Raw genomic sequence first — 27,352 nt, 5'->3', positions numbered from 1 at the left:
ATGTTTCTCCAATTTATTTTTGTAAGGTGTAAAGTGCATAACTGGAAAAAAACACTAAATGGTTAATGAAGTCGTCTGTATTTAGTGTCTACTTGGAAGGGTGCAACCCTGGAGCTGTCCCTGACACGGTGCTTTAAATGAGCTCCTGTAGCTTGTGTCATAAAACAGACATCTGGCTTTAGAAAGAAAGAAAGGTGGTTTGAAAAAGAAGGTGGAATGGGAAGCTCTAACCCTCCTTGTTTCCTAATGGGATGTCAGTAGCCTACCAGTGACACCATCATTTCCTCGGGTCTCATCCTTTTGTGTTTACAACATTTCTCCTGACAGCTGAGAAGGAACAAGTTTCCAAGGGCTCCAGGGTTTTTTCAGCAGCACCCAGAAGTCTGGCACCTTACCCTGACCTTGAAAGTCTGCAAAACTGGCCTGGAAATTAAATGGAAACAGACTCCCTTGAGAGTCCATCTCCCTCCTACTCCTGGTTGGGCCAGAAACACTGTGAGAACAGATTTCCTAGCAGTATCCTGGCAATTTCTTATCTGTTCCCAGCCAAAACCAGAAAGTGTTAAAAAAAAATCTATAGGAAGTGGGAGGAGAGCAGAGCAGAGCACTGGATATTTTTAAAACACAAATCTTATCTGAGTTTTGAGAAGAAAGTTTGGGGTCAGTTACTTTGTCTGACTGGTTCATCTACCCCTCTCCTAATCCCTGTGTTTACTGCAGAGCTTTGTGGTTTCCTTCCTCCGGTCCCCTTGGTTATCTGGGTTGGCATGGAGCCTGGGTTCTGCTTCCCTTCCCCTTTATGCACCTTTGTTACCCCAGCCACTGGATCCTGCAAAGACAAGACTTAATTCTTCACACACTTTTTTTTTGGTGTGATCTGCAGCTACTCAGGGGTGCCCTTTGCAGGCTGTTGTTGTGCTTAACCCTCATTGCTTTCCCTTCATCTTGGCTTGTGGTTTTTGGTTTCCTTCTTTTTCTTTCTTCTTTTTTTCCTCTTTTTCTTTTTTTTTCTGGCTTCCCTGAAGTGCTCAAAGAGCTGCTGACAGCCCATGGAAAACTCAGCAAAACATTCCAAGCAGAGCACTTGCTTGCCTTCACCATCTTTTCCTGTGCCATGTTCATTTTTATCAGAGATAGCTGAGAAAATGGGACCTCTGGCTTTGGCTGATCTTTTCTTGCTGCTTTCAGACACAACATGCAGATCTGGACCTACCTGCCCTTATTGCAGCAGAACCAGGTGGAGCACAATTTCCCCTGCACCCAGCCCAGCCTTACAGCCCTGTGACTGCTTCCACTGGTTCCTTGTCAGGAACTTTCTCTTCACTCAGCTATACAAGCCAACTGCTTCCAGCTTGTCCTGGTTCTCTTTCTCCCCACAAGTTATCCAAACAGCTAATCCTTCCAGCTTCTTCATTTTTATGGTTCCCACTAGCTACTTGTTCCCTTTCTCCCTTGTTTTGAGAGGTCTGGCAGCAAAGCCTCAGATATTTCAATACTCGGTTGTTTCGGGATATTTATTTGCCTGGTGGGTGAGTAATGATTTTGTAGGGAGTTAAGGAGATATCCTCTAACATGACCATGGCTTGGTACTTTCCCACTCCTCAGCTCAGTCAGTGCTGTGCCAACTCCCAGGTGGCATCAAACACTTTATTGTAAGTCAATGAAAGACATTTAGCAGCTCAGAGAAAGGTGATATGACAAGCTGAGCTCACCCTGTCTCAAGACTGCCTGGAAAGGAGGAGCCTTCTTTCCTGGTTAAAGAATTTCAGAAACTTGATGGTCCATCTTTCATTAGGAAGGAGTGTTTGCTATGATTTCACCAGATACAACTGTCACAAGCTGACCAGTGGTGCCACTGCCAAAGACAGCGTGTGATCACTACAGCCTGACCCTTCTCAAATACTACCAGACAGCCTTTGAGACAATTTTCAAGAGCTTGCATCTGTGTAGATCTTCTCCCACCAAGAGTGAAACATTTGATACTGAGTAAGGTGAGGTTGACAATGTCAAACTGGTTTGAAAATCTTGTCCCCAGTTTCTCAGAGCCACATACACCAGCATCTACACAGCATCTACACGTGGCTGCTTGCCTGCATTACACAGCAACACATGTCCCATAGGCACCTTGCTTTAAGGTACAAAGCTGTCCCTCCTTGCCACTTCCAACACAAAAATAGCCTGTAGCAAAAGAAGCCAGTCTAAAGGTACACTGGTAATGATTTCAGAAGTCACTTTCAAAATGTGGAGCACTTGCTTTGAGAGCCAGTTGGGTGCTTTAGATACCAATCTCAGAGCCAGGTGAGTTGGTTCCTTCCTACCTCACAACTTATGCTTCATGCACTGGAACTTTCCTCTCCAGATTTCTTTACTGCAATGCTAGAACCTCCTTTATTCCATCAGTAATGACTATGCTGGATTTTATTTTGAACATGTTTTCTCTATGTGCTCCCATCTCTCAGATTTTATTCCAAACTAGTTTTGAGGATTGCAAACCCCTGCAGGAGTCCCTACAAATCTTATGACTGGATCTCATGACAACAGCCTCTTCCATGTTGTTGATTAATCTTTGTTCTCTTGAAGGTTAAGAAGTTTGCACAAATAAGAAAGCCCTCTCTATTACTCAATAACCAGCCCGACTTACATCCTAACACTACAGTGGAAAATCTGACTATTGTGGGCCAAAAGAATCTAACTGTGTTACCAAAGGCATTATGCAAGACCAAATGAAGTTACATTTTCTTCAGACTGTTCAACTCTCTGCATAATTTACTTAGTATTTTAATCATCTTTTAGAACAGTCCTTACTCTCTGAAAGGTCAGAAGTAGCCTAAAAATAGTTACTATCAACCAATGGCTGCTTTGCTGGATAGGAGATTTGGTTCCCAATAGACAAGATTTTCACATAAAACTGCAGTAATCCTGGTAATAATTAGCATCTTTGCAGACTGTCTGATAGAGAAATGTAAAGCCTGACTCTGTACTCTTTGCTTTTAGAAAGTGCTATTTATATGGTAGGCTCTTTGGGGCAGGGACTGTCTCACGTTATGAATGTTTCATACAACTCAGTCTTGAATTGGTTGAGGCCTGAAGGCACAAATCTAATTCCAAGAATAGTATGACTGAATGGATGTGGAGACCGAGCAACTTTCTCAGTCCTAGACATGATGTCAGAACAGGATTGAGGTGGAAGTGGGAGAACTTGAACTGTGCAGGCTATCTGCTGCTTGGGTGGAAACAGCACTTCATTCTCTAGGTTTATCAATGGATCACTGTTAGTGAGTACTCTCAGTTCACTTTAAGATCTTTCTGAGTACAGGAATTGCTCTTAAAATCTTGAAACAATCCATTTCCATTTTTTAAAGTACCAACCAGAGAAAAGTTTCAGTTGCTTTGCTTCTGCAGTGAATGCTGTGGTTGCTGCTGGTTGTTAGCAGTGGGGATACATGCCGAGCATTAAGGTCACTGTAAGCTTAGGATTAAGGCATGAGAAGACAATAAGTGAGCCAGATCTGTTCACAGGAAATGAAGAACTTTTTTCTATACTTGTTTTGAGTAAAAGAATAAAATCCAATCTTAAATAAGTCTTTTTTTGCTTGATTGGGACACGTAGGAGAAATGCAGGTAGACCCGGCAGGCAACCTTATAAACGTTCATCTTGAGAGGTATTATCTGGATCCAGGAAGGTGATAAATATCTTTCTGCTTTAAAACTAAAGCATGGTTTCTATTAGCCAAGATCTTAACTGTTCACCCATTGTGAAGCAAAATAGAGCATCAGTAATGAGGAGCAAAGGTGGCCCACAAACTATCAGGGTCTGTTGGACTCCCACTACCACCTCTACCAGTCTTCTGCACAACTGCATCTCAGGGTCTTTTTCTTTGAAGATCTTTGCTAATGTACTCACAGGCTGGAAGTTATACTAATGTTTCTGCTATTTATTACCTAATTTAGTATTCTAAAGCTGCAATTTCTTTCCTGTTCTCTTCCTCTGCACTCGGCTTCAGGGACAGTGGGAGAAAATCACAAACCCACCTAAAGTGTTTTTAACCGTGGCCAGATGGGGAAATTCATGCCTGGCTCCAGAAGCTAACCTGTTTGCTTCAGAAACCTGGTCTGACAGTTATACTGCTACCATCCTGTGAGCAGTGCAGCTTTCAGGAGGGAGAGCACCTGTGCCTGCAGGCAGTGTCAAGGAAGGCATGGACTGAGACAGCTTGGAGCCAGCTGCTCCCTCATCCCTCTGCTCCACCAGCACATCTCTGCTGGGACAGGCCACAGCTCTGCCTGCACCACCATCTTGGTTCTGATGAGGGACAACTTTTTTTCTTTTTAAAGTATATATGTCTATACATAAATAAAAAATGATATAAAAACTTTTGGAGTCAGGCAGAATTTTCCCATCTGCCCAAGATTTTTATATATGCAAATATATATTTATATAAAAATAGAGTCGGTCTCCTAGCTCTTGTGTCTCCTTTGTATATTCTGAGCAGAAAGAGGAAAGGGAGATGATCTAATCCCCTCCCAGTGCAACCAAATACTAAGTGATGATGTGCAACCAGTTTTTAGACATTGATGAGTTATCTATACAGTCTGGGTTGTTGCTGTTCAGTAATTCATGTGGCGGGGCTGGGGGAACTGCTGGCACTGGTAGTTACATAGCTCTAACAGAGACATCACCAGCCAGGAGGAGTAGCTATAGGAAGATAATTTGAGCATGTAGGGACAGATACTTGCTGCTGGGAATGTGTCTCTAGTACAATGTGTGTGTCCTTGAAATAGAAATGAATAAGTTTGTGTCTGAGTTTGGAAAAATGTGTGTGTATATGGAAGCTGGGCCTGTAGTCATCTCCTGCTCACCTACACATACAGCTTCTCATACCTGTGACAGCACTGTGCAGTGTCCCCCATTGCTCTCACAGGCATTATTAGAAATACACTGCTGTACCCTGACTCTGCAAAATGGGTCATGTTTCAAACTGCATTAGAACCTGTGTGCTGTTGAGCCTCCTCTCTCCTGTCCAGCCAGGTTCTGCTTTGAAACTTATCCTTTTTAGCACTTTTGAAAAAAAATCTGACTACACCTATCTCTTGGCTCCTTTTCCTCCCCCAGTGTGGATCATAATACTTTAACAGAGCTGAAATAGCAGTACATTAGGCATAAAATTGTGTTTAATGCTGTGCTTGCTTCCATGTTTGGATGTGACCTCTTCAAATCTGGATGAGACCACAGTGAGAATGGAGTTTAATAATGAAGTGGAATCACAGAAATATAGAGAAGGTGCCATTATAGGTCATTTTGTGCTACACTTTCATCCAGGCAGGACTGAATATAGCTCTGGATTTCCATTCCTGACAGGCTGTTTGACATTTCTGCAGCAGTTAGACTTGGGTTTGTACTCACATGCTGATGCAATAGCTTCTGCTATTTGAAAGGAAAGGAAAGAGTAGATAGGAGTCTTTGCATCTAGAGCAATAACTTCCTCTTGCAACCGAACCTCGCTGGTATAGGTCACTACATCAGTGCTCAAAATTGAGTCTTGTAGATGAGCAGCATTTAAAATTTGCACAGCTTTTAATATGCCCTGAGTCAGCCAGTTCTCAATTACAACTGTGCCCACACCTTCTCTCTGATGTGTAATGGTTAACCCTTTAGATACACTCACGTGCTACCTGTGCCGCTGATGCTGTGCACTTGCTAGGAACAGACCAGCACACTTCCCAAGGCAGAGATCAGCCATGTACTCAGCTGTTTCCTTGTTGTTATTGTTTCAAATGCCATTAGGAAAGCACAAAAGTATTCTTTTTTCATTATTTTTAATTGATGAGATTTGTCATGGCCTAGGACACAGCAAGATACATTTTTCCTCTGCTCTCTTACCATGTATGAACGGTATTTGAGCATGTTCCCTTCCTCCTGGGAACCATCCAACTGCAGGGAACTATCATAATTTATTTTTCCTTGTTAAAAAGAGACATTCCATATTCTTCTAAGATCTGCTGTTGCTATTGTTGTGTGGCAGTATAAATAGTTAGAAGGGTCTGCAGAAAAGGCTGTCAGATGCGTTAAGCTCATGGTCCCTTAAGTTATGACCCCTAGCAATCTTGGCTTGATTTGGCCGTGGAAGCAATTTAAGGAGTGAACTGAGTATTCAAATGACCTCTGCTGCACGTGCCTGTACTCAGTAATTGATACAGATTAGCCAGGAGTTAGTGTAGCTTTTGATAACGGATTAATCCTGGAAAGCTCAACTTCCTTTATTTTTTTTCCATGGGAGCAGCTCAAAATGAGTCTGCAGTTGCTGCAGGCTTCTGTGTTCTCCATCATCTGCAACATCCACTTAGTCCAGCTCTTAACAGATCAGTGCATACAAAATCTCCCCTGAAAGAGATATGTACTGTGCAGTTACAATGGTACCTTTCAGCAGAAAATGCCCTCAAAACAGAGGCATAAAACACACCTAACGATTTTAAGGACAAAAAGGCTGTGAGGTTTGGAATAAATGGGGAGTCATAGTTTTCCTTGATTGTGCATTGCATGTGGAAGCCTGCCAGGACAAGCATGCACGCCTTGTCCCAAGGAGCCTGCAGCAGCAGTTGTGTCTGTGGGGCTGTTCCGTTCAGGAGTGCTGCTGTTCCTGGGAATGCATGCCTGTACCAGTAGAGGGCACGCAGGCTTCGTTAAATGGGGACGTGTGCTAATTAATACATTTCAGCAGTAGGTAGGAGACTACCTGCATCCACATCGTTCCCAGACAAAGCTCTCCTTCAGCTGTGCAGAAGCTGCCCCTTCCAACAGCCTCATGTTATCTGGAGGAGGCAGGAAGCGAGGGGGCACAAAGCACATGTTTGGAATTGCATAATCCGTAGTCAAACCGTGACCATGTTTTGTGTTCGTGCTTAGTCAGGCTGTGGCAGTGATTAGGGTTGACTAAACAGCCACTGTACCTCCCATTTTTTTTCCATTGTGTGGCATTTGCTAAGCTCTGTTCATCGTTAAAGTCAATCTGGGCAAATGACATGTAGCGTGGATCAGCCTCATAATGAACCAGAAGAAATCTGGGAGAAGGAGTCAGCAGTTTCTATTAATATATTAGCACAGGCTTATTGGGAAATGTGAACTTAAAAGGAAGGCTATCTGCATTTTAGAAACTAAATCAAAGACAAACCGTACAGTAGACTCCTCTGTTTTATCCTGCCCAATACACTTGCACTACATTCATAATCTTCATAGAGGAGAAAATGAATTGGTGAAATAGGCTGTTTTATGATAATATCCCATATGTTATCAGATTCATGCAGGCAGAATCACACTAATGAAGAGGAATTGCAGTTTATGTAGGGCTTGCAGGCCTCGCTTAGGCAGATTAACGGTGGCGAGGGTAAGAGGCAGCACACTGCCTTGGCAGGCTGCCCGAGAACTAATCAATGCAGATGGAGTCAAAGGGACTGCGAGTCTGATTCCCAACAGTTTCATCTCAGAACAGGAATGACTGTATCCATCAGTGCTCCTTGATAAGAGAGCCTTTAAGCTTGTGGTAAGAATGAACCCATTTGGGGAGGCAGAGGCTGAGCAATACTAAAAGCGATGACTCCACATGCGGTGCAGGGGAGAGGTGGGTGTTTAATTTTAGCTGCTGACCTGATTTCATGCTGAATGACAAGTATCTATAGGAATCCTCAAGGGCCAATCAGTTGCTGTGCTAGTGAGGCTTTTGGAGAAACGCATTTAATTTTATTCAAGTGATGCCTTTAAGGAAGCAATTATGATTTTAGCTCTCAGAAGCTCTGACTCCTTCAGGTTGATTTCAGCTAGGTCTAAGCTGAATTTCTTTCACGTTGCTGAAACTGGAGTCTAACTCAATTGTGTGTTTAATGTGGCACACATTGAAATACCCTGATTTTCCTCTGTGCTGTTCATTTTTTTCACCAATAGGAAAGCAGATTCGGTGCAGAATCAAAACAATTGAAATCCTTTTGCCGTTTGCATTCACATCTTGAAGTGAGGTTCAGAAAATGGAGCGAGGAACTGCAGAGCCTCATCACTGAGCAACTGCTTTGCAGAGGGTTCTCCTTTGTGGCTTTGTGCTTGAGGAAAAGCGCACTTGTGACCCAGGAGAGGGCTTTCATTTTGCAAGAGGAAGGCTGGCAAAGATTTCAGTCCACATATCAAGTCCCTTGTCATAGAAGACACTCATGAAAAAAATATGAGAGTTAGGCCCACACATGGGGCAGATGCTTCACTTTTCACTGGTGATGGAATCCTGGCTACTATGAACATTAGTCACTTGGAGTACTTCCCTTGGCGCACTGTGTTTCTAATCAAAAATGAAAGCTGCTCTCAGCCAGGAGCTAAGCATTAAGTTGTCCAGTGTTACTGAATGTTTAAATACAAAGTAGTAAGGCTCTTACTACTGCTAATAACATGTGGTAGCGTGCTCAGTTGTTGTGCCCCTACTCTGTTCTGCTGCTCTTGCTGGCTCGTGTAGGTGGGGTTTGGATCCAGGTTTGGTTCATGCTTGTCTTTCCATGGTCACATTGATTGGTTGGGAAGTTGATGTTCAAAGATTACTTTGCATTATCCTTCCCCCTCCAGATTTTCACTTCAGTAAAAAACAAATAAAAGGCTGGACCCAGAGGCCAGGCTTTGTGGAGAGGATTTGTTTGTTTTCTGTGACTAGTTGCTGACTGGAACCTCATCTGCCCGTTTGTATTGGCTTTTTATTTTCAGATGTCTCTGAATCTGTCCAGTGATTAGTTTGTTGACAGATGGCTTTCCCTTGAATAAGATACAGTGACTAGATGTTCTGAATGTCCCAGAAGGGCTCTGGTATTTGTCCTCAGGACGATGAAAAACACCCTGGTATTTTCTGCCTTCTCTGAATTTGCCTTTCATTTGTTTATTGTATGGATTCCTCTAAGGATGTGGAAGTTACAAAGTTAAAATGTGGTTATACTGTGAAAAGTGACAGCTCAAAAAAAGGCTGTTACTCAGTGTACCTGCAGTTTCTGTATATTGCAGTTCACACTTACTGGCTTCGGTAAATAAATATGGGTTTTATCACTGTTTCAAGCTAACACAGTGAAAAGAGAAGGACAGATTGGATTCCACGTGGTTTGTTTTGACTGGGTTCCCATCCCTTGCACCCATGCAAATGGTTTGAGTCTCTGAGGTTGCAGAAACAATGCAGATAGTACAATAGAAAGACAACGGGGTTTTCACGTGGGTATAACGGGAGCTGTGGAACATTTCCTCAGTGGTGATGTGCAAGGAGAAAAGAACTTAATCTGTCTGTCTTCAATTTGCATCTGCAGGGTTGGCACCTAAGGGAGAGGAGGATCCCTCTCCCTGTTGTCAATATGTTAACCAGTCCTGGAATGGAGCTGCTGAAATGCAATCACTGAAACTGGACATCCTGTGGTGCTAGGATTGGTCCCTTTCCCAAGTGAAAAATTATAATACTTTTATATAATCTCTTGATCACAGCTCTGGTGAAACAAAAGCTTTCTAAGAGCATCCTTTCTTCAAGAGAGAGTTACAGGCTAAAAAGCTCCATCTAAGAAATGCACTTGCCTGAACCCAGCTGCTGCAGCTGGGTACTGGGGACAAACTCTCACCCTTTTTCCTGGGGACACTTGATGTGCACAAGTCTACCTTCTCCTTGTTTTGTTGTTTTTTTTCCCCACACTAAAATCTACAGTTTTACAGCATGTGAGTCAACTTGTAAAAATGACTCACAGGCTCATTCCAGCCTTCTGAATTGGAAGCCCAATTAAAATACTACTTGTAATGCACATATTGAAGAGAACGAAAAGTGTCTGTTCCTGAGTGTCAGGCATTAGCATAGCATATCTGAAGGCTCTTCTTGAGCTAGTCTGATACTTGCCAGCAGGAAACCTTGTGTTTAATTAAGATACAAGTAATAGAAAGAAATATTTTGAAAATCAACTCAGGTAAAAAAAAAAAAACCATCTACAATGACACTATAAATGGATTAATTATACATTTTTTATTTATTTATTTACAGGTATTTATTTTAGATACATATAATGCTTTATTTATAAGAAGACACTTAAAAGGGGGGTTTTCTGCAGGGCTACAATACCTGGCAATGAGCTTCTGCTGTTGCTGGGCTGACTTTTGAATAGACACCATCTTAGGTTTAACTTGATGTCACGTGGGCAGGTGCCACTGTGAACTGCAGAGGTAATTCTTCACCAGCTCAGTCTTGGGGCTTCAGTTAGCCTTTACATCGGGACCAGACAATCTGCCTGACATTACCACCCACATACCAAAATCCTCTCTGAAAGAAGTGGCAGTAGTTGTACTGCAGCACCAGGACTAATTTCGAGTGTCTCACCTCCAAGATATTTCTATGGCATCGCTTTCAACCTCAGGGCAAGAAGGTGAGAGCTGCAGCAAAAGGCAAGGAATAACTTGAGGAAAAGTTGTTTCAGAGTGTGACTGGTCCCTGGTGCTTTCCCTTCTATCCAGACATGGCCCCCCTTTTCACAGGCTTCTGTGTGGTTGGGCAGATGTGAGGTCATACCTAGGAGCAGCACTTCCCCATATTCTCCTCCCTGGTCCCACACCACCATTATAATTTATGCTCAGCTTCCAGAACAGAGAGTATAAAACGGTGAGGTCTGCAAGCCTGATGGTACCATGTTACCAGCCTTCTATGGTTGAGAAAAAACCCCTCCAATCTTACATTAGAAGGACCCATTGGCAAAAGTAAAACCTTAAATGAGAAGTATTTAAATAAAGAGCTACTATAGCTAAAGTTCTTATTGGAAGGAGGAAAGTAAACTAGTCACATGTTGTAGGAACTACATCCATGGGAATATATTTCTCTTCAAATCCAAGGCTAGTAATTGTAAAGATGAAGCCTACTCTTTGTCCTAGCAAAGTTCATGCAAATCCAACTGCATACATTGTTACCGCTTCCCAGTATGTAAATAACATATATGAATAATTGCCAGTAGGTGGTGGTGTGTGTTTTTCAGACAAGTTTGTAAGTTAGCACTGCAAGTGTTTCATGTTTGAGATGATGTAGAAAGATCCTGTCATCTTTAATGTATGATCTCAAACCATCATTGCTTTGAATTCAGCCCCTGGTTTCACTGATTTAATAGTTCTGTTTCTCGAACATCAGCCCATCTCAGAGAGGCATATTTTGATTTTCTTTTTCAAGCTTATGGACAAACCTAACTGGAAACATTTTGAAATGTGCCAATTAGTATGAGCCCTGAGAATTCAAATGCATGAATTCATTGGAATGATTGGATTGCTCTCTAGTGTTTCATTCTAGGAGGAGAGCTTTTGATAAATAAATGCATTATTTTAATGATTTATAAACTTAGAAATGCTCTGTCATAGAAGCTGTTTTGAGAATTCCTGAAAGAGCTCACTGGAAAGGGAGCAATACAGTTACTGGACAGCCAATTCATTTGGGTGTGTGAGTGTGCTTTGAAAAGAAACAAAGGAATGGACCATCTGGAGGAGACTACAGGTTTTGGTAGAAACCATCCCATCCGTGGGCCCTGTGTTATTCCTTGCTGAGAGTAATCTATCCAAAATCAATGCTGTTCCCCCAACTCGATGCCCGCTCTCCCTCCTGTGAGGGCAGTTACTACATCTCCTATGAGTATGTCCCTGCTGCCTGGGTGGACATTCATCCTTCCCCAGGTAATGACCAAATGGCTCCTGCAGCCTGGCTGCTCTCTCTTGCTGCCTCTGTTGTGCTTTTGGGAAGGGACTGAATTTTTGTTTGGCGGAAGAAGGGGATGCCAGTGGTAAAGATTCTTTCTGTGGTGTTGACTGCCAGGAAGTGAGGCAGAGGTCGGGAAAGGCTCTATAAATACTTCTGCAATAACTCAAAGGCAGTTAGCATTTTGGTTGATTTGTTTTTCCTGGGGTGTGTGCGACTGCTCTCATATGTGCAGGTGTCTGATTCATGTGGGGCTTCCTTTTTCTTTCTTTCCCTACTTGTTTCCTGCCTCTGCAATTGTTGCTTGCACTTGTAGCACTTTTACTCAGCCTGGCAATCCCACTGAATGCAATTAGGTTATTTGTGCAAATGCTTTTCATGGTGAATATGGTCTGCAGAGTCAGACCTTTTGCTTCTTCCTTCTGCTTCTAACCTGTCCCTCCCAAGTTTCCTTTCTCATTGTTTTTCCTTTCACTTATGTCTGCCTGCTGTTACAGCAGGCTAGCAGAGAAGGAAGTGGGGGAGGGCTGTTTCTACAGGGGTTTCAGAGCAAATAGCTGCACAGCTTATCATTTCTTGAGCAGATTAGGCTCTTCTTGGCATGCACTCAGGCTGGGAGAGAATCACTCATTCATTGCCAGGTGAAGTTAATGTGTTTGTGCCACAGTGTCCACAAACTACACTGGCAGGAACTGTAGTGAAACTAAAGATGAGAGTAGTAACAGGCCCATCCAAGAAGCAGAATTAGTGTAGCTCAGAGGAGCTGTGCAGAGACCTGCGTCTGAGTCAGGTTGAACAATTTTCCATGAGCTGTAGTCCTCCTGGACGTGGAGGAAAGCTTAGGCATATTGATGTGCCAAACTACCAACCCAGAGAGCTTCTGTCTTTGGAGGTGAGAGAGTCCTGGTTTAATCGATATTTACTTTTTTTATATAATATTTCTGTGGTCTCAAAGTAATACTTGTGATCTCCATTAATTAAAAACAAAACCCCAGCGTGTTGTAAATAGGTGTTAGAGGTGACTATGTGAGCTTACAATCTGCTTCCAGTCCCATGCAACTATGTCCAACCACTCTAGGACAGAGGTGAATTGTAGTTAACCTGCCCTGTTTGCCTTCCGGTGTTATCTTTGGTTCTTAACCTCTTCCCTTGGGATCCAAGTTGACTGTGCGGTAGAAGAATAGAATGGAATCCTATTTTGTGAAGAAATTATTCTCATTGAGTGGAAATGATATCAAGTTAGCCATCCAAAGTTGGAGTCTCTGTTTGGAAAATACTGACCTTAATATTTCTGTTCTGCTGTTTCAAACGATTATTGCTAGGGGCAAGCTCAAGTAAAGGACATCCATGCCACCCTGGTGTGTATCCTCCCTGATACATAAATGTATCTGTTAGTATATTAATAACAGAAAACAGATGAGTGAGAGTTTCTTTCATGCCTGGAGATTGAGTTTCATGAGAAATGTAGACTATTGGAGGGAGGAATCTCAGGGTCAGAAGCTGGTTGTATCGTGTGGAAAACAAGAAACCGCAAGCTCAGTAGCAGAGAAGTATTGCAGAAATGTGAAGAGAGGTGTTAATTTAGCAATTGAAATCAACCATGCCAGAGACTTTTAAATTATGTTTTATTTCTATAGAAACAAAAAGTCCATCCTGGAGCAACAGTAGTTCTGCTGGATGTTTCTGTTTCTTCTTATTCAGTGCACTGTGTGACATCATGATGTGTGGTGACAGGCCTCAAGACTCCTTAGAGTTTTCTATTCAGAATACGAAGAGGAAGAATAGGAGGTATCTTTATCTAAATGCACACAATATATAATCTGTGAATTAATACAAAATGTGAGCTAGATGGGACATTGCTGCTGTAACAAGACCAACTCATCAATGCTACAGCACCCTAAATATATATATATATATATATATATATATATATATATATATATATATATATAAAGTCCTCAAACTACCTGAGGTTCTGCAGAGAAATGTACCTCATCTCATGTACACAAATTCCCTTGAATATGGCTGAACTGCCTCTGTCCTTGTTTAGGCTGTCCCAGAGTGGGGCACAGTGCTAAGGCTTTCATCTGAATTCTAACGTGCTTTTCCTCTGGATTCAGTTCTCCCTCTTGAGTTAACATGGTCTGAAATACAAAAAAAACCCCACTAAGGACATAAAAATTGTTATTCCCATCTTCCTTTCAACAGCTTCCTTCTGCTAGAAAGCAGGAAAAACATGAGTGTGACATACTTCACCCCTTGCTGCCAGAGCTTTAGAAGCTGGGAGGCTTTGACAGGACACATTTGGTGAGACTGAGCTGGGGCTTGTTCCATTACATCTTCCCAGTACAGCTGTGGGATTAGTCCCGACTGGGAGCCTTTAACACAGAGCATGAAAGCCAGAAGGACATAAACTAACCTCCAGCTCACTGGCTGCGAGTAGGAGAAATAGCTCTAGAAATCTCATCAACTTTCACCCAACCTCTTTGCCTCCTGTTGTAGACAGCGCAAGTTGCAAGTACAATTGAGGGTTTGGGTTCTTTATCTAAAGTACAATTTTGACTGGGAGTTACTAAAAGGCAGTAAAAGTAGAAGCATATTGTGCTTTTTTCAGAGTCCCTTCTCGATGATTGCCACTTGAGGAATGAAGATGTCGAATTTGCCACGTTGCACAAAGTTATGGCAGCTGTTCCATGTTGCTAGATTGGAAATTAAAATGGAGATCTATTCAAATTGTCTGACACTTCCAGCAAGCTTGAAAGCAATGCTTTAAAATATAACAGAACTCTAATTTCGGTCCTGAGTGATAGTCAGTAACACTGAAAGCCAGCATCTTTTTCCAAATGGTCCTTAACTCTTTTGTGTCTCTTCCTTACTAAATCCTGCTTTCCGTGACAGCCATGTGACTCGGCTGAAGTCAACAAGATTGCTGACAGTGTCAAAGACCAAATCCTAGTTGAGTACATTTCAGCAGGTCTAGTCTGTTATGACAATAAATATTTTCAGGAATGTTTAAGCTGTGCTAATCTTTAAAATAGAATGGCTCACGTTTCTATTTTCTTTCTTCATAAGTGTGTGGTGACTGAATCTTCTTAACAATTTCTTCATCTAAAGATAAGGCTGGATTTATCTGTAGCTGTAGAGGGTAACGCAATCTCTTAGTTTAGGAATTTGTAGAGGTCAGCCTTTGCCTGTCAACACACAATCAAATCTAACTTTTGATCCTAGTGCTGCTGCTTTGGTAACACTAATTTTATAAAGGCTAGAAAAACTCATCGTCTAGGAAATGGAGTTCTTTGAAACACGCACCACTCCAGCCCTGTGCTTCAGAACTCTGAGATTAGCCAGCTTGATTCGTTGTTGTCATAAAACATTGTTTAAAAGCATTCATGTTTTTAGCTGGTACTTCTTATTCCTCAGAAAGAATGCACTTGTTGACATCCTTTGGCTTTTTCTTTTTGGCCCTAACTATGCCAGTTCATCACTCATACCGAAGCATCAGTCACTACAGTAACTGTAGCATTGTGATCAGGAACTATCTGACGAGGCTTTATAAAGGCAATGCATAAAAAAGAAAAAGAAAAAAAACCAAAAAGGTTTTCTCTGGGGGTGAAATTCACCTGTCCAAAAACTCAAATAACTATGTGACAGACTCTTCTGCTAACACAACTCCAGTTCCACCGCTATCTATTCTGTTTTGCTTCTCACACATCCTCTAACAACGAAGATACTCCCTTCTAAAATACCATTTGACTTTTCAGGGTGGCACTGGAAACTGAGAATGGCTTAACGGGCCCTGGAAAGAGCAACGTGCTATTGATTAATCTGTCCTCTGAATGAACCCTGGTAAAGAGCTGTATTTCCAAAAATTCTAGATGAAAGACTCTGTATACAAATAATATCAGGAGGAGTGCTCTCTGGGATGATATGACTACATAAATAAGCAGTTCTTCAGTGCAGCATGTGGTTTTCTAATTTCCAGTAAAATGGAATGAGTCACACATGACACCACCATTGCCACTAACCAGCATAGCATGGCATCTGAAAAAGATAGCACTGGAAGGGTGTGAGCTGCAGAGCAGAAGACGGGGCTTGAAACATCTTGTTTGCTTTGGCAGAGCAATCAAAATCTTGATGCGTTCCCACAATCTGCTCCAAGGATATAGGTTTTGCTGTGCTGTCTCAGATTATTACTCTGGGAATTTGTGTGTCCTGCCTTTGCCAATGGACAGCTCTTGATGCTTCAGATAAAGATAAATAACTGGACTCCCCACAGGGGAATTCCAAAGTTAGATGGTGTTTCTTCAAGTAGGCTTTACATTGCTGCAGAATCACCGGGGGAGGTTTTCTCTGTCCAGTACCAAACCATAAAGGATACATCTACTCAGGCAAACAAGGGCCCAAGACAGTTCTCCACTCCAGGCTCACATGCCATACATATCATTTATATGTAAGTACATGCTCTGGTATGGGCCTTAGGCTCTGTTCACTCCGGAGGTAAAGTCTAGTTATGTCTTAGCACAGGCCCAAGACTTTCCTCCTCATGCTTGGAAAGCTGCTGCCTGGTAGCACAGCTGCACAGGAGCAGAACTTCCAGGGACTGATGCTGGTGTTGCACCCTGAATCTCAGAGGAGATTATATGGGGTCTCAAAAGATGAAGGCCCAAATTAAAGGGGTTAAAAGCAAAGCCCTCCCCTTTTATTTCTGCTCTCAGGCCTCTAGAATGGGGAACCAAATCTTCTGGTGTTAATAAACTGGACGCTCTGAATCTTTTAATGCAAAATACCTCCAGCAAAAATAGAGGCATCTGTTCAAAAGCAAACTGAAAAGGACCCAGCACACATGCTTGGTCCCTTTAGCAGGGCACTAAGGTTGTCAACTTGGTAGTTGTTAATGACTTTTGCTTTCTTGGATCTATAGTATGAAAGTGGCATAAGACATGTTTTCCTTTGTTAAAAGCAGGGCAGGAGGAAGGTAGAAGTAATTATTTTCTTCCTCCTCACACATCCCCAAACACAGCACTGCTGAGTGCTTTATTTAGGCCGAGTTAATGGTGATGTTCTAGGTGCCCAACACTATATTTTCATTCGTTTATGTTGCTTCCTCCCTGTCAGTACTGTCCACACTAAGGGCTCAGGAAGCACAGTAGTTTTAAGCTGCAATTTAACTCCCTGTAGATGGAGATTTGCTGTGACAGAAATGACTGTCATCCTGGCAGTCTCTCACATCTGCTGGAGGCAGAAGAGTATGTGAAACAATAACTCTGCCAGCAGATGTGGTTCTGTAGGGACAGTAGTGTCTGTGGTACGAAAATTCTCTCCCAAAATACAGATCTGTGGGGACAGTAAGCGTCTGTGTCAGTGACAACTTTGCAGCATCTGCTGGGACAGTAATGTCTGTGATACGTAAATGTGTCTCTGCATCTGCTGGGTCAGTCAGAGAGAGATGTATTGTATATATCTAGTTTTAGATGTGAAAATCTCCTCCACTTTAATTTGGGGGATTCCTTTGATTCTTCTGATTCTTCTTCCCACAGAGTTAATAAGAACTGTCTTATGAAAGAAGAGCTGAAGGTATTTGTGAGTCTTTTGCACGTAGGACAGACATTGCCACATTTCAGCTGCCAAGAAATACTGCTACATTTTCTCCTACCATCGTATTAATCATTAATGGCTTTGTTCTCAATGAACAGCCTGAGTATCTTCAATGATACTCTTGTGAGTGCTAATGCTTTGTGGCTGCAGTAAGGGCATCACATGAGAAATGTGTTTGTTCGCAGCGGAGATGTGCCACCAACATGGCGTTCTGACCCAGGCCAGGTTTCAAGCATTCCTAAGTACAGGTGTGTGCAGATAAAGACTTTTAATTTGGCCTCATCTCTAGGTTAGGCACCAGACCCAGGTTAGGAAGGACTGCACTGGTGACAGTCAGTTTTCTGACAGCAGCAACTCTATTCAGATGCCAGGGTATCTTGCTACAACAAAGGCTGATGTTGACATTTTTTCTTGGATAGAGACAGCTGCAAGAGCTTCTGCCTCAAGGTTATCTATTATACAGTATATTAACTACATGTTTTAACAGTGGGCTTCCTGCAGAGACAGAAATGAATGATGATTAATATTTATCAATTAAAATCTAATCTTTTCCCATGTGTATTTATAGGCTGAACTTCAACCTACAGGGCACTTCTGTGACAGGAGTTAGATAATTGTTTTATTGGAGAGGACTGGGATTATGGTCAGAGATATTATTCACTCATTTATTATGAGTATTGCATTTGTGCCCAGGTTTTGCCTAGGCATTGTATATAAACATAGTTTCAGTACAAAGGACTTTATAAACAATTAGCATTAAAGGGACAATTATTTTCTCTTCCTGCTCCTAGCAGCGCTGAGTAGGGGGGAGGGATGGAGGACAGAGGATGCGAAAGTTGTACATGGTTTATGACCCTAATTATAATTAACTATTTCAGAGGTTAAAATTAAATTAAAACTTCATTATAATTTACTCTTTTAGAGATTAAAACTGATGAAAGGGACTGAAGGTTGTGAGCTACTTCACAGATCTGTGAGTTATCTAGCTCAGGTTTTTTGTCTGTTTAATAGGCAGTGCCTACTAGTGTGTTCGGTGCCTTACAGACCTGAGATACCAGTGCTGCACCGTAAACTAAATTCTGGCTCACAGGCTGTGGAAACAGAGAGCTCCAATCCCCTGGTCCCCCACAGAGGAGCACTCAAGACTGCTGCACCCAGGAGCAGCCTGGAGGGCTGGGCTCTAAACACAGAGTGCCAGAGCAAAGGAAAAGCAGAAGGGATTTTCATTTTCAAACTCGAGTTGGCACAGCTGTTAAATGCCACTTAATTCAGATGTACTGTGAGATAACCCTTGTTTGTAAGCGAGAGGCTGAATGGAACAATAAATGAAGGAGGCCACTAACAATCCAGGTGGAGAGTTTTAAAGTGGGCAGGTGATCAGGCTGGTTAGTTCTGCTTTATTATAAAGGCATCTTTATGCTTTTCGAGTTGCCTTCCATCAGCCATGTTAAACAGAACTGCATTCTATCGCACATGCACATGCACACACTAATCACTTTGTCAAAGCAACAGCAAACACACGGGAAGAAAGTACAGTATGTGATGCCTATTGCAAATGTATGTCTCATTTTAATGTACTGGAAACAAACAGTTTAGCCATTAGCAACTGGTGTAAGTTTGCAGCGCTGTATGAACATTTTCAGAGTCCCACTGTGACCGTTCTAGGTCTGAGACTTTTTGTGGTTTGTGGCAAAATCGCTTTTCACAAGTTGTCCCAGATCTTTGTTTTCAAAAGCATATTTTGCAAATTCATTCTACAACAGGGAGAGGTGTAGCATTATGGGAATGAACACACATATGGGGAAAATCATCATCCTCCTCTTGTTTGTATTTTTTGAAGTGACACTCCTTATCGTGAGGGAAGGAGGCACTTCCGCAGCTTCCCTATCCCTGAGCCTCCTTCCATCTCAGAGAGGTATTGTAAAGCCACCCACTACTCCATCTCCCTCTTACTTCTTGTTGTTTATTAAAACCACCACACCCTTTTGAGAGCTCTGACCATCCCTTAGTATAAAGCATCCAAAGTGGCTGGAAAAATAAACATCTTCAGCTGCAGTTGTTCAGATGCTGGATGAGTTGCCCAGAAACGTCTTGTCTAGAACTGTCAAGAGGTGGAGCCAACCTCATTGAAAGATGACAAATTCTGACATGGGGCTCTGAGATTTCGCTGCCACTGAATGTAGGTTAATATGGGATTCGATAGGAAATCTGGCTTGTATATTGCTACATATTACAGGAAACGAAGGAACTTGTCATTTGTCTGCAGATTGCTAATTGCAGTTTATTGCCCATGCAAAAGGTTAATTTGGGTATGCTATCACAGTAATCACATGTGCTGTCTCAGAATAAACTACACTCCTCCTCTGGCCTGGGGGATTTGGGACGTTATTTTATAGGATTATGTCAAATAAGAATTTTACAGTAAATGCTGTAAGAGTAGGCAGCAGCACTCTGAAGTGTAAACAACTGGGATAAAGTTGCAGGTCTCTGGTATGAAATACTTTTCCTTTACCCTTAATGTAGTTATTCCCTGAGATGCATGTAATTTATTCTTTGTGATGCTACACTGAAATCAGAGGCCTCATCTATTCTAAATGAAAATTATATGCTATTCTTACTGCCAATGCTTTGTATTTACAGTGGTAGTTAAAGGCCTCAGATTATCTACTTCATGACCTCTTCATGCTAGGTGCTGTATACATACACACAGCAAGCTCACTGCACCAAAGACTTTACACTTTAATTAAATAAAGGTTGGAGGAAGGAAGTTTTATTACCTCTGTCACAAATGGGAAATGATAAGAGAGAGAAACTAAAAGGATTGAGAATTACACTCCTCCTGCAACAAGTCCTGTATTTGCCTGTAATATATCCTCCCTTCCTGCTTTTGTTAAGTTGCTGTAAATTGGTAGGGAGATGGTTGGTTTCTCCCCCAGAGATGGAGTTCACTGTAATTCTGCAAAGGTTTGAAGGTTTTAGGGAATGAAAGGAATTATGTAGATAGATAACACTTTAGACCTGATTAAGTTATTCTGAAGAAATACTTCTGTGGTGTAAGCTGATGCACAGGAATCTTGTGTGCATTGCTTGCTGCTGTACAGGCACACTATTGCATAGATTCAGTGTTCCCGAGGGGCTGTGCCATTGGTGTTTTAAGGTCCATCAGTGTAACTTTTTCATTGATATTACTGTTATTCCCTGAAGTTTGCTCTTAAATGTTTTCTGAAATAGTAAAAAAGCAATAGCCCTCAAGAACGTTGGACCATTGCACAAGATTCATGGGAAGCTTGAAACACCAGTGCACACTTAATCTCCCCGAAATGCATCCCCTTCTCCAGCTGCCCCCAGAAAGTATTGGCCTTATTCTGAAATGCATTTTAAATGTTTTTAATTAGAGCTTCTAGCCTAACACTAAAAAATCAAACTTGATCTGCACGGAATCTTGCTTTGAGAACATTTTTCCTATAGAGGAAAATAAACCTGAATAAAACTCGTTTTCCCTTTTCTCCTGGGTCAGGGCACGGATGTTCAGTACAGCGCAGTGATCTCGGGCAGAAACACAGATTTAAAGCAGATGAAGTGGGAAGGGGGAGGAAGAAAAAAAAGAGGATAATAAAAGTCTGGTGAATAAACAAAACAAAGAATAGATAAAATCCAAGCACAATCCAGCCATCCTCCTCATATCTTTGCATGTCAGTATTTCTGACCCTCACTGTTTGACTTCAACAGTAATCCTCTCTATTGACATGTCTTTCCCTCACCTCTGTCCTACCCTGCCCCTATCTGGTAAATGCTAATTTTCTGTCTCACTGACTTTAGAGTCCTTGAGTTAAAAAGACTGCAATGAAGCAGGCTTTTCATTTTTATTTGATATAAAAATAGCATTATTTTTAGTGCTGACAAAGGTTCCGTCCGTCTGGTTTTTCTCTCTTTAACAACAAAAAAGTTCAAAGCTGAAAACATTTAAGAGCCTTCTGGATCCTTGATCACTTATAAGCAACCTCTCATTTATCCTCTGTGGAAACCACCACTGCTGCCTATGGAAGCAAGGTGTGAATTTGTAAAATAAGTAATATTTTAAATATGAAGCTATAGAATTTCCTTAGTTGATGGGACAAGCTCAGCACTTAGCAAAGCACTCCACCAGTGTATACCCTTGCTAGAAAACAATCCAGTGGAGCTTTGTTATAAAACATGCAAACATCCTGAGGAAGTGACAGTAATTTGCAATAAACACTGCATGTAAACAATTACCTGCGACTTGCTACACTTGTTTGTACAGGCAGCTGGCTAAACAGATCTGTGTGCACTTGTAAAGGTCTGTCCCCATCAAACCTGACACTGGAAAACAATTACTTAGTATTTGATTTCTCTGAAGTAAGAAAGTCTTTTGTGTCTGACAGCTGGCAAGGACCAAGTAAATGTGGGTGCTTATATTGAGAACCCCTCACTACAAGAAAGACATTGAGGTGCTGGAGCGTGTCCAGAGATGGGCAACAGAGCTGATGAAGGGTCTGGAGCACAAGTGTGATGAGAAGCAGCTCAGGGAATTCAGTGTTTAGCCTGGAGGAGGCTGAGAGGAGACATGATCACTCTCTAAAACTGCCTGAGAGAAGGTTGTAGCAAGGTGGGGGTCAGTCTCTTCTCCCAGTAATGAATGATAGGAGATGAGGAAATGGACTCAAGTTGCACCAGGGGAGGTTTAGATTGGAGATTAGGAAGAACTTTTTCACTGAGAAGGTTGTTAAGCACTGGAACAAGCTGCCCAGGGAGCTGGTGGAGTCACCATCCCAGGATAGTGAAAAGCTGTGTAGATGAGGTGCTGATGTTTAGTCATGGGCTTGGCAGTGGGAGGCAGTTGGACTTGATGATCTTAAAGGTCTTTTCCAACCAGAATGAGTTTATGATTCTATGAAATAAAATGTGATGGTGGTGTGTTTGTGAAAACGGTGAGGATGCTGTCATTCACTAGACGTGAAGGAAGGTTTTTGTGACAGGGCACTCAATGAAAAACCTGGTGTTACTGCTTGAAGTGCCCTGTGCTGACAGAGGACTGAAATGAGGTGACTCGGTCACGCAAGGTCCAAAGAAAAGGCAGGGACGATTTCTTTTCTAGTGGTCTAGCAAAATGGATGTAAGACATTGGCAAAATTATGCTGGAGCGGTTACGTGCAGCGCATTCTCCTTCTTGAGACTCTCCTGAAACAGAAACCTCGAAGTTGCAAGGTGAGGGATGCCGGGGAGCGCAGTTATTTGCCAGTCACGCTGCAGACGGTAACTGATCGGTGTCACCGGCTCCGACGGGTGTCAGGCCGGCGGAGCAGGCGGAGGACACGGGCCGGGCTGCGAGGCCCCTGCAACCTGAAACTCGGCGGCATTTGAGCAGCTGCGCCCGGGGCGCCCCGACCCGCTCTGCCGGGGCGGGCGGCGGCCGCCCCTCCGGGTGCTGCCCGCCGGCGCCTCCGCACCGCAGCGCCTCCAGCGACGGCCTGGAAACGGCCCCCGGGCCCGCAGGCGTCGCCTTCCCGCTTCTCTGGAGAGCGCGGCCGGGCACAGCGGCCGTCTGCGGGCCCGCACGGCTCCCGGCGGGGAGCAGCTCTGGGGAGAGCGGCCCCGTTAACAGCCGCGCGACGGACGCGACTCCACTCCCCGCCCCAGCTCCTTGAGGGCGCCGGGCCGCGCCGCCAGGACTGCGGGTCCCGTCAGCCGCGGCGGCGCGCGGGCGCAGTGCGCAGGGCGGGAGCAGGAGCGCGCAGGCGCGCGGCAGCCGGCGGGGGTCCGCTGGCCGGGCGCACCGCGGGGGGGGGCGGCGGGGCTCTGAGGGGCGGCGGCCGCAACGGGGCTCGCTGCTGGCCGCCCGGCGAGCGGGCTGCGGGACGCTCCGGTGCGCGCTCCTTCCGCGGCAGGCGGCACACAAAGGAACCGCCGTGGCCGCCCATCTCGGCACGCACCCCCCGCAAAAAAAAAAGTCCAACCCATCCCAAAACGCCCAACCCCCCGCTTCCCCGGCGCTCAGCTCCCGGGAGCGGGCCTGCTTGCGTGGAGGGAGCGATACGCCGCCGCCGAGCAGACGGGCGGCCCGCGGACAATAGGCGCACGCCGGGCCGGGGGACAGCAAACAAGCGCCGGGGTCCGGTATTGTTCGGCACCCGACAACAAAGAGCGGAGCCGGGCCGGGGTGCGGGGCAGGCGGTGGGGAGGGGGGGAGGGGGGGTGCGGGTGTCAGCGCCGGCCCCTCCGTGCCGCGCCCGGCCAATGGGCGCGCGCAGCGATGGCGGCGGCGGCGCGGAGCTGTCAGCGCCCGGCGCGGCCCCCCCGGCCCGTCCCTGCCGCCCGCCCTCCGCCCGCCTCTCCAGAGCCGTCTGGCTGCAGCAGCGCCTCAGACAGAGGAGGGGAGAGGAGGGACACACACACACAGAAAAAAAAAAACCCACCAAAAAAAAAACGCTGAGTGAGTGGAGTGGAGCCTGGGAGGGGCTCCTTAAAGAAACGCTGCCGTCGCTTGGCATTGTGGCCGGCGAGGAACTCGAGGGGGGGAAGCCATCGGAGCTCCTCTCGCTATCCTCTGCCCACCCCCCCACCCCACCCCCAGCCGGAAAAAAAAAAAGGAAAAGAACCCCCTTAAAAACCTCGGGGGGGGATTCGGGGGGGGGGTTCCTAAGAACATCTTATAAACCGGATTGCACTGAGAGGAAGAAAAACAAACAAAAAAAAAAAGCAAAAAAGATACAAAATATACAAGCAAAAGGCAACAACTCCCCGGTCTCCAGCAGTCGCCCACCCTCCCTTCTCTCCTCTCCTGCTGGCCATCTGCCTTGGGTTTTCCTTTGTGTCTGATCTTTTACTACTGAGCCGAGTGCAGGAGGAGGGTGCAACACACACAGGGACTATGCCCAGCTCGCTTTTTGCAGACATGGAGAGGAACGGGAGCGGCGGCGGCGGCGGCGGCGGTGGTGGTGGCGGGGGAGAGACCCTGGATGACCAAAGAGCCCTTCAGATCGCCCTGGATCAGCTCTCCCTGCTGGGGCTGGACAACGACGAGACGGGCTCCATTTACGACAGCGAGCCTCGGAAAAAGAGCGTGAACATGACTGAATGCGTCCCGGTGCCCAGCTCGGAGCATGTCGCGGAGATAGTGGGGAGACAAGGTGGGTGACTGCATGAGAGGGGGTGTGGGTGCGCGGGTCGCCCCTCCGCGCTGCCGGGCGTGCGGCTCAGATGCGACACTGGCCATTCCCAGGAAAACTGCAGCCGTACGGTGGTGGCCGGTGCCGGCTTCTCCCAGACAAAGAAAGTGCAGCAGACGTGATGTCTCTGAGGAGCGTTATGCATCAGTTTCGAGATGCACTTTCAGCCACCGGGAGGGGAAAAGAAAAAAAAAAAAATCACGAAAAAAAGACAAATCGCTCATTTCCTCCGGCTGCAAAAGTTAAGATTTGCAAGAGGAAACGGGAGGAAAACAGGAGCCTCGGTGCTTTTTTTTTGTTTTGTTTTTCTTCCCCCAAAGTTAGAAATCGTGGATTATTTTTAAGGAAGAGAAATGGAGTGGGGAAGTGGAACAATGGAATTGGACTAAAGCATCCGCAGTGGGGAATGTGGCTCACTTGGTACAGCCACTGCTCCTCACCTTCTTAAGAACTGATTTTATTTTTCCGAAAGTGCTGAACAGGAATGTGGACTGGCGGGTGTGTTGATTCGTTAAGGCTATTTGCATTTTATTTTAGCTTAGTTTTTTTTGGTCGTGCAGTTTTTTCTGCATGCTCCCTATTTTTATATGTTTTTTTGTTACCGTTCCTGCGAACTGCACGTTGGTAGTTTTGGGGCAGTTTGCATGGCAGAGGTGTCGGTGGCCGCTTGCGATGCCTTTGGGCGTGTGCCAGGGCAGTGGGTTGACATGGCTTTACACACCGTGGCTGGGGCTCCCGGACGAGATGCCAGCAATCACCTGTGGTAGGGGGCAATGCGCTTCGGGTGGGTGTGCTTTTCTTTCCCCTCCCCAGCTGCACCCAAATAATGGGTTGTAACCGGCTCTCCCCCACCACTTCCCCTTCCTCCCCCTCCCCTTCGCCCTCCATCTCCCGCATCTCGTTCCCAGGTTGCAAAATCAAAGCTCTGCGGGCAAAGACCAACACCTACATCAAGACCCCGGTCCGCGGGGAGGAGCCGCTCTTTGTTGTGACGGGCAGAAAGGAAGATGTGGCCATGGCCCGCAGGGAGATCATCTCGGCGGCCGAGCACTTCTCCATGATCCGAGCCTCGCGGAACAAGAACACGGCCCTGAACGGCACCGTTCCCGGCCCCCCAAATCTGCCTGGCCAAACCACCATCCAGGTGCGGGTGCCTTATCGCGTGGTGGGCTTGGTCGTGGGGCCCAAGGGGGCCACCATCAAACGCATCCAGCAGCAGACGCACACCTACATCGTGACCCCGAGCCGGGACAAGGAGCCGGTCTTCGAGGTGACGGGCATGCCCGAGAACGTGGACCGGGCCCGGGAGGAGATCGAGGCGCACATCGCCATGCGCACCGGCGGCATCATCGAGCTGACGGACGAGAACGACTTCCACGCCAACGGCACAGACGTGGGCTTCGAGCTGAACGGCACGGGCAGCCTCTGGAGCAAGCCCACGCCGCCTAGCATCACTCCCACCCCGGGCCGCAAACCCTTCTGCAACTACCGCAACGACAGCTCCAGCTCGCTGGGCAGCGCCTCCACCGACTCCTACTTCGGGGGCGGCACGGGGGGGGGCGGCGGCGCCCGCCTGGCCGACTACAGCCCCCCGAGCCCGGCGCTCAGCTTCACCCACAACGGCAACAACAACAACAACAGCGCCAACGGCTACGCGTACGGCGGCGGCGGCGAGGCCCTCTCCTCCCCGGACTGCTGCTCCGACCTGCCCTTCGACTCGCCGCCCGGCTTCGACCTGGCGCCCGCCCCGCCGCCGGGGGCCGCCCTCCTCTGGCCGCAGTTCGAGCGCGGCCCCGCCGCGCCGCCCGCGCCCGCCGCCGCCGCCTTCCCGGGCGCCGCGCCCGCCAATGCCAACCTGGCGCTGCTGGTGAGCGGCCCCCGGCGCGGCGGCGCCCCGCCCCCGGCGCGGCTCTCCCCGCCCCTGCACGGCAGCGCGGCCGGGCCCGAGCACCCGCTGGCGCGGCGGGTGCGCAGCGACCCCGGCGGGCGGCTGCTGGCCGGCTCCTACCCGCTGTACGCCAACGGGCTGGGCGCGCACCTGCCCGGGCTGCCCTCCGACTCCTCGGCCTCCTCCTCCTCCTCCTCCAGCTCCTCGTCCAGCTCCTCCTGCTCCTCCTCCGGCGTGCGGCGGAAGGGCAGCCGCGACTGCTCGGTCTGCTTCGAGAGCGAGGTGATCGCGGCGCTGGTGCCCTGCGGCCACAACCTCTTCTGCATGGAGTGCGCCAACCGCATCTGCGAGAAGACGGAGCCGCAGTGCCCCGTCTGCCATAGCGCCGTCACCCAGGCCATCCGCATCTTCTCCTGAGGGCCGGGGCCGGGCCGGTGGCCCCGGGGCCAGCGCTGGCCGCGGGGTGCGGGCTGCGAGCGCGTCGCGGCCGAGGGCGGGCAGGGGGGTGATGGTGGTGGTGGTGGTGGAGGTGGCAGCGGGTGCATGCTATAAATAATAACGGGCGACTCCATTCTAGTGCTAGGCTAGTTTTTACACTGTACTTTAATACGAGGCTTCCAAAACTCTCCCTTTTTTATAAACAAACAAACAAAAAAAAAACAGAAAAAAAAAGTATTGAAAGTAGGAGATGCTTATGATGATGACAATGGTGTGTGGACTGTTAGTAAAACGTGCTGGTAGTTCCTAGGATGCTTATTACGAAACAATTAAATCTATGGGTGGATACTATTCTGAATGTTCTTGAAAGGGCAAGAAGTTCCTGTGAAAAACCACGATACTGCAGCTTTATCAAAGTTTAAAAAAGAAAAAAAAAACCCACAAAACTGTAACATATCTCTTATATATATTAAAAACGTTTAAAGGTTTTAAAGATAAATTGCATTAATACAGATTGAAGTATTTTATTCTTT

At 45.8% G+C, this 27,352-nt stretch overlaps 1 protein-coding gene across 1 annotated transcript; it reads left to right on the top strand.

Moving 5' to 3' along the window:
• Positions 1-23,768: 23,768 nt before the first annotated feature.
• Positions 23,769-26,838, top strand: MEX3B (mex-3 RNA binding family member B). Its single transcript, XM_061999745.1, has 2 exons — positions 23,769-24,454; positions 25,402-26,838. Exons 1-2 carry the CDS (start codon positions 24,196-24,198, stop codon positions 26,796-26,798), a joined length of 1,656 nt encoding a protein of 551 aa, XP_061855729.1. The 5' UTR covers positions 23,769-24,195; the 3' UTR covers positions 26,799-26,838.
• The last annotated feature ends 514 nt before the right edge of the window (positions 26,839-27,352 follow it).

Source organism: Colius striatus, chromosome 7, assembly GCF_028858725.1.
Source record: "Colius striatus isolate bColStr4 chromosome 7, bColStr4.1.hap1, whole genome shotgun sequence".
Taxonomy (NCBI): domain Eukaryota; kingdom Metazoa; phylum Chordata; class Aves; order Coliiformes; family Coliidae; genus Colius; species Colius striatus.
The sequence above is the reverse complement of the archived record's forward strand: the minus strand, read 5'-3'. Positions and strand labels throughout refer to the sequence as shown.

Coding starts and splice junctions, on each gene's coding strand:
- MEX3B (XM_061999745.1), top strand. CDS start 24,196: ATGCCCAGCTCGCTTTTTGCAGACATGGAGAGGAACGGGAGCGGCGGC. Junction 24,455..25,401: donor GGAGATAGTGGGGAGACAAG/GTGGGTGACTGC, acceptor TCTCGTTCCCAG/GTTGCAAAATCAAAGCTCTG.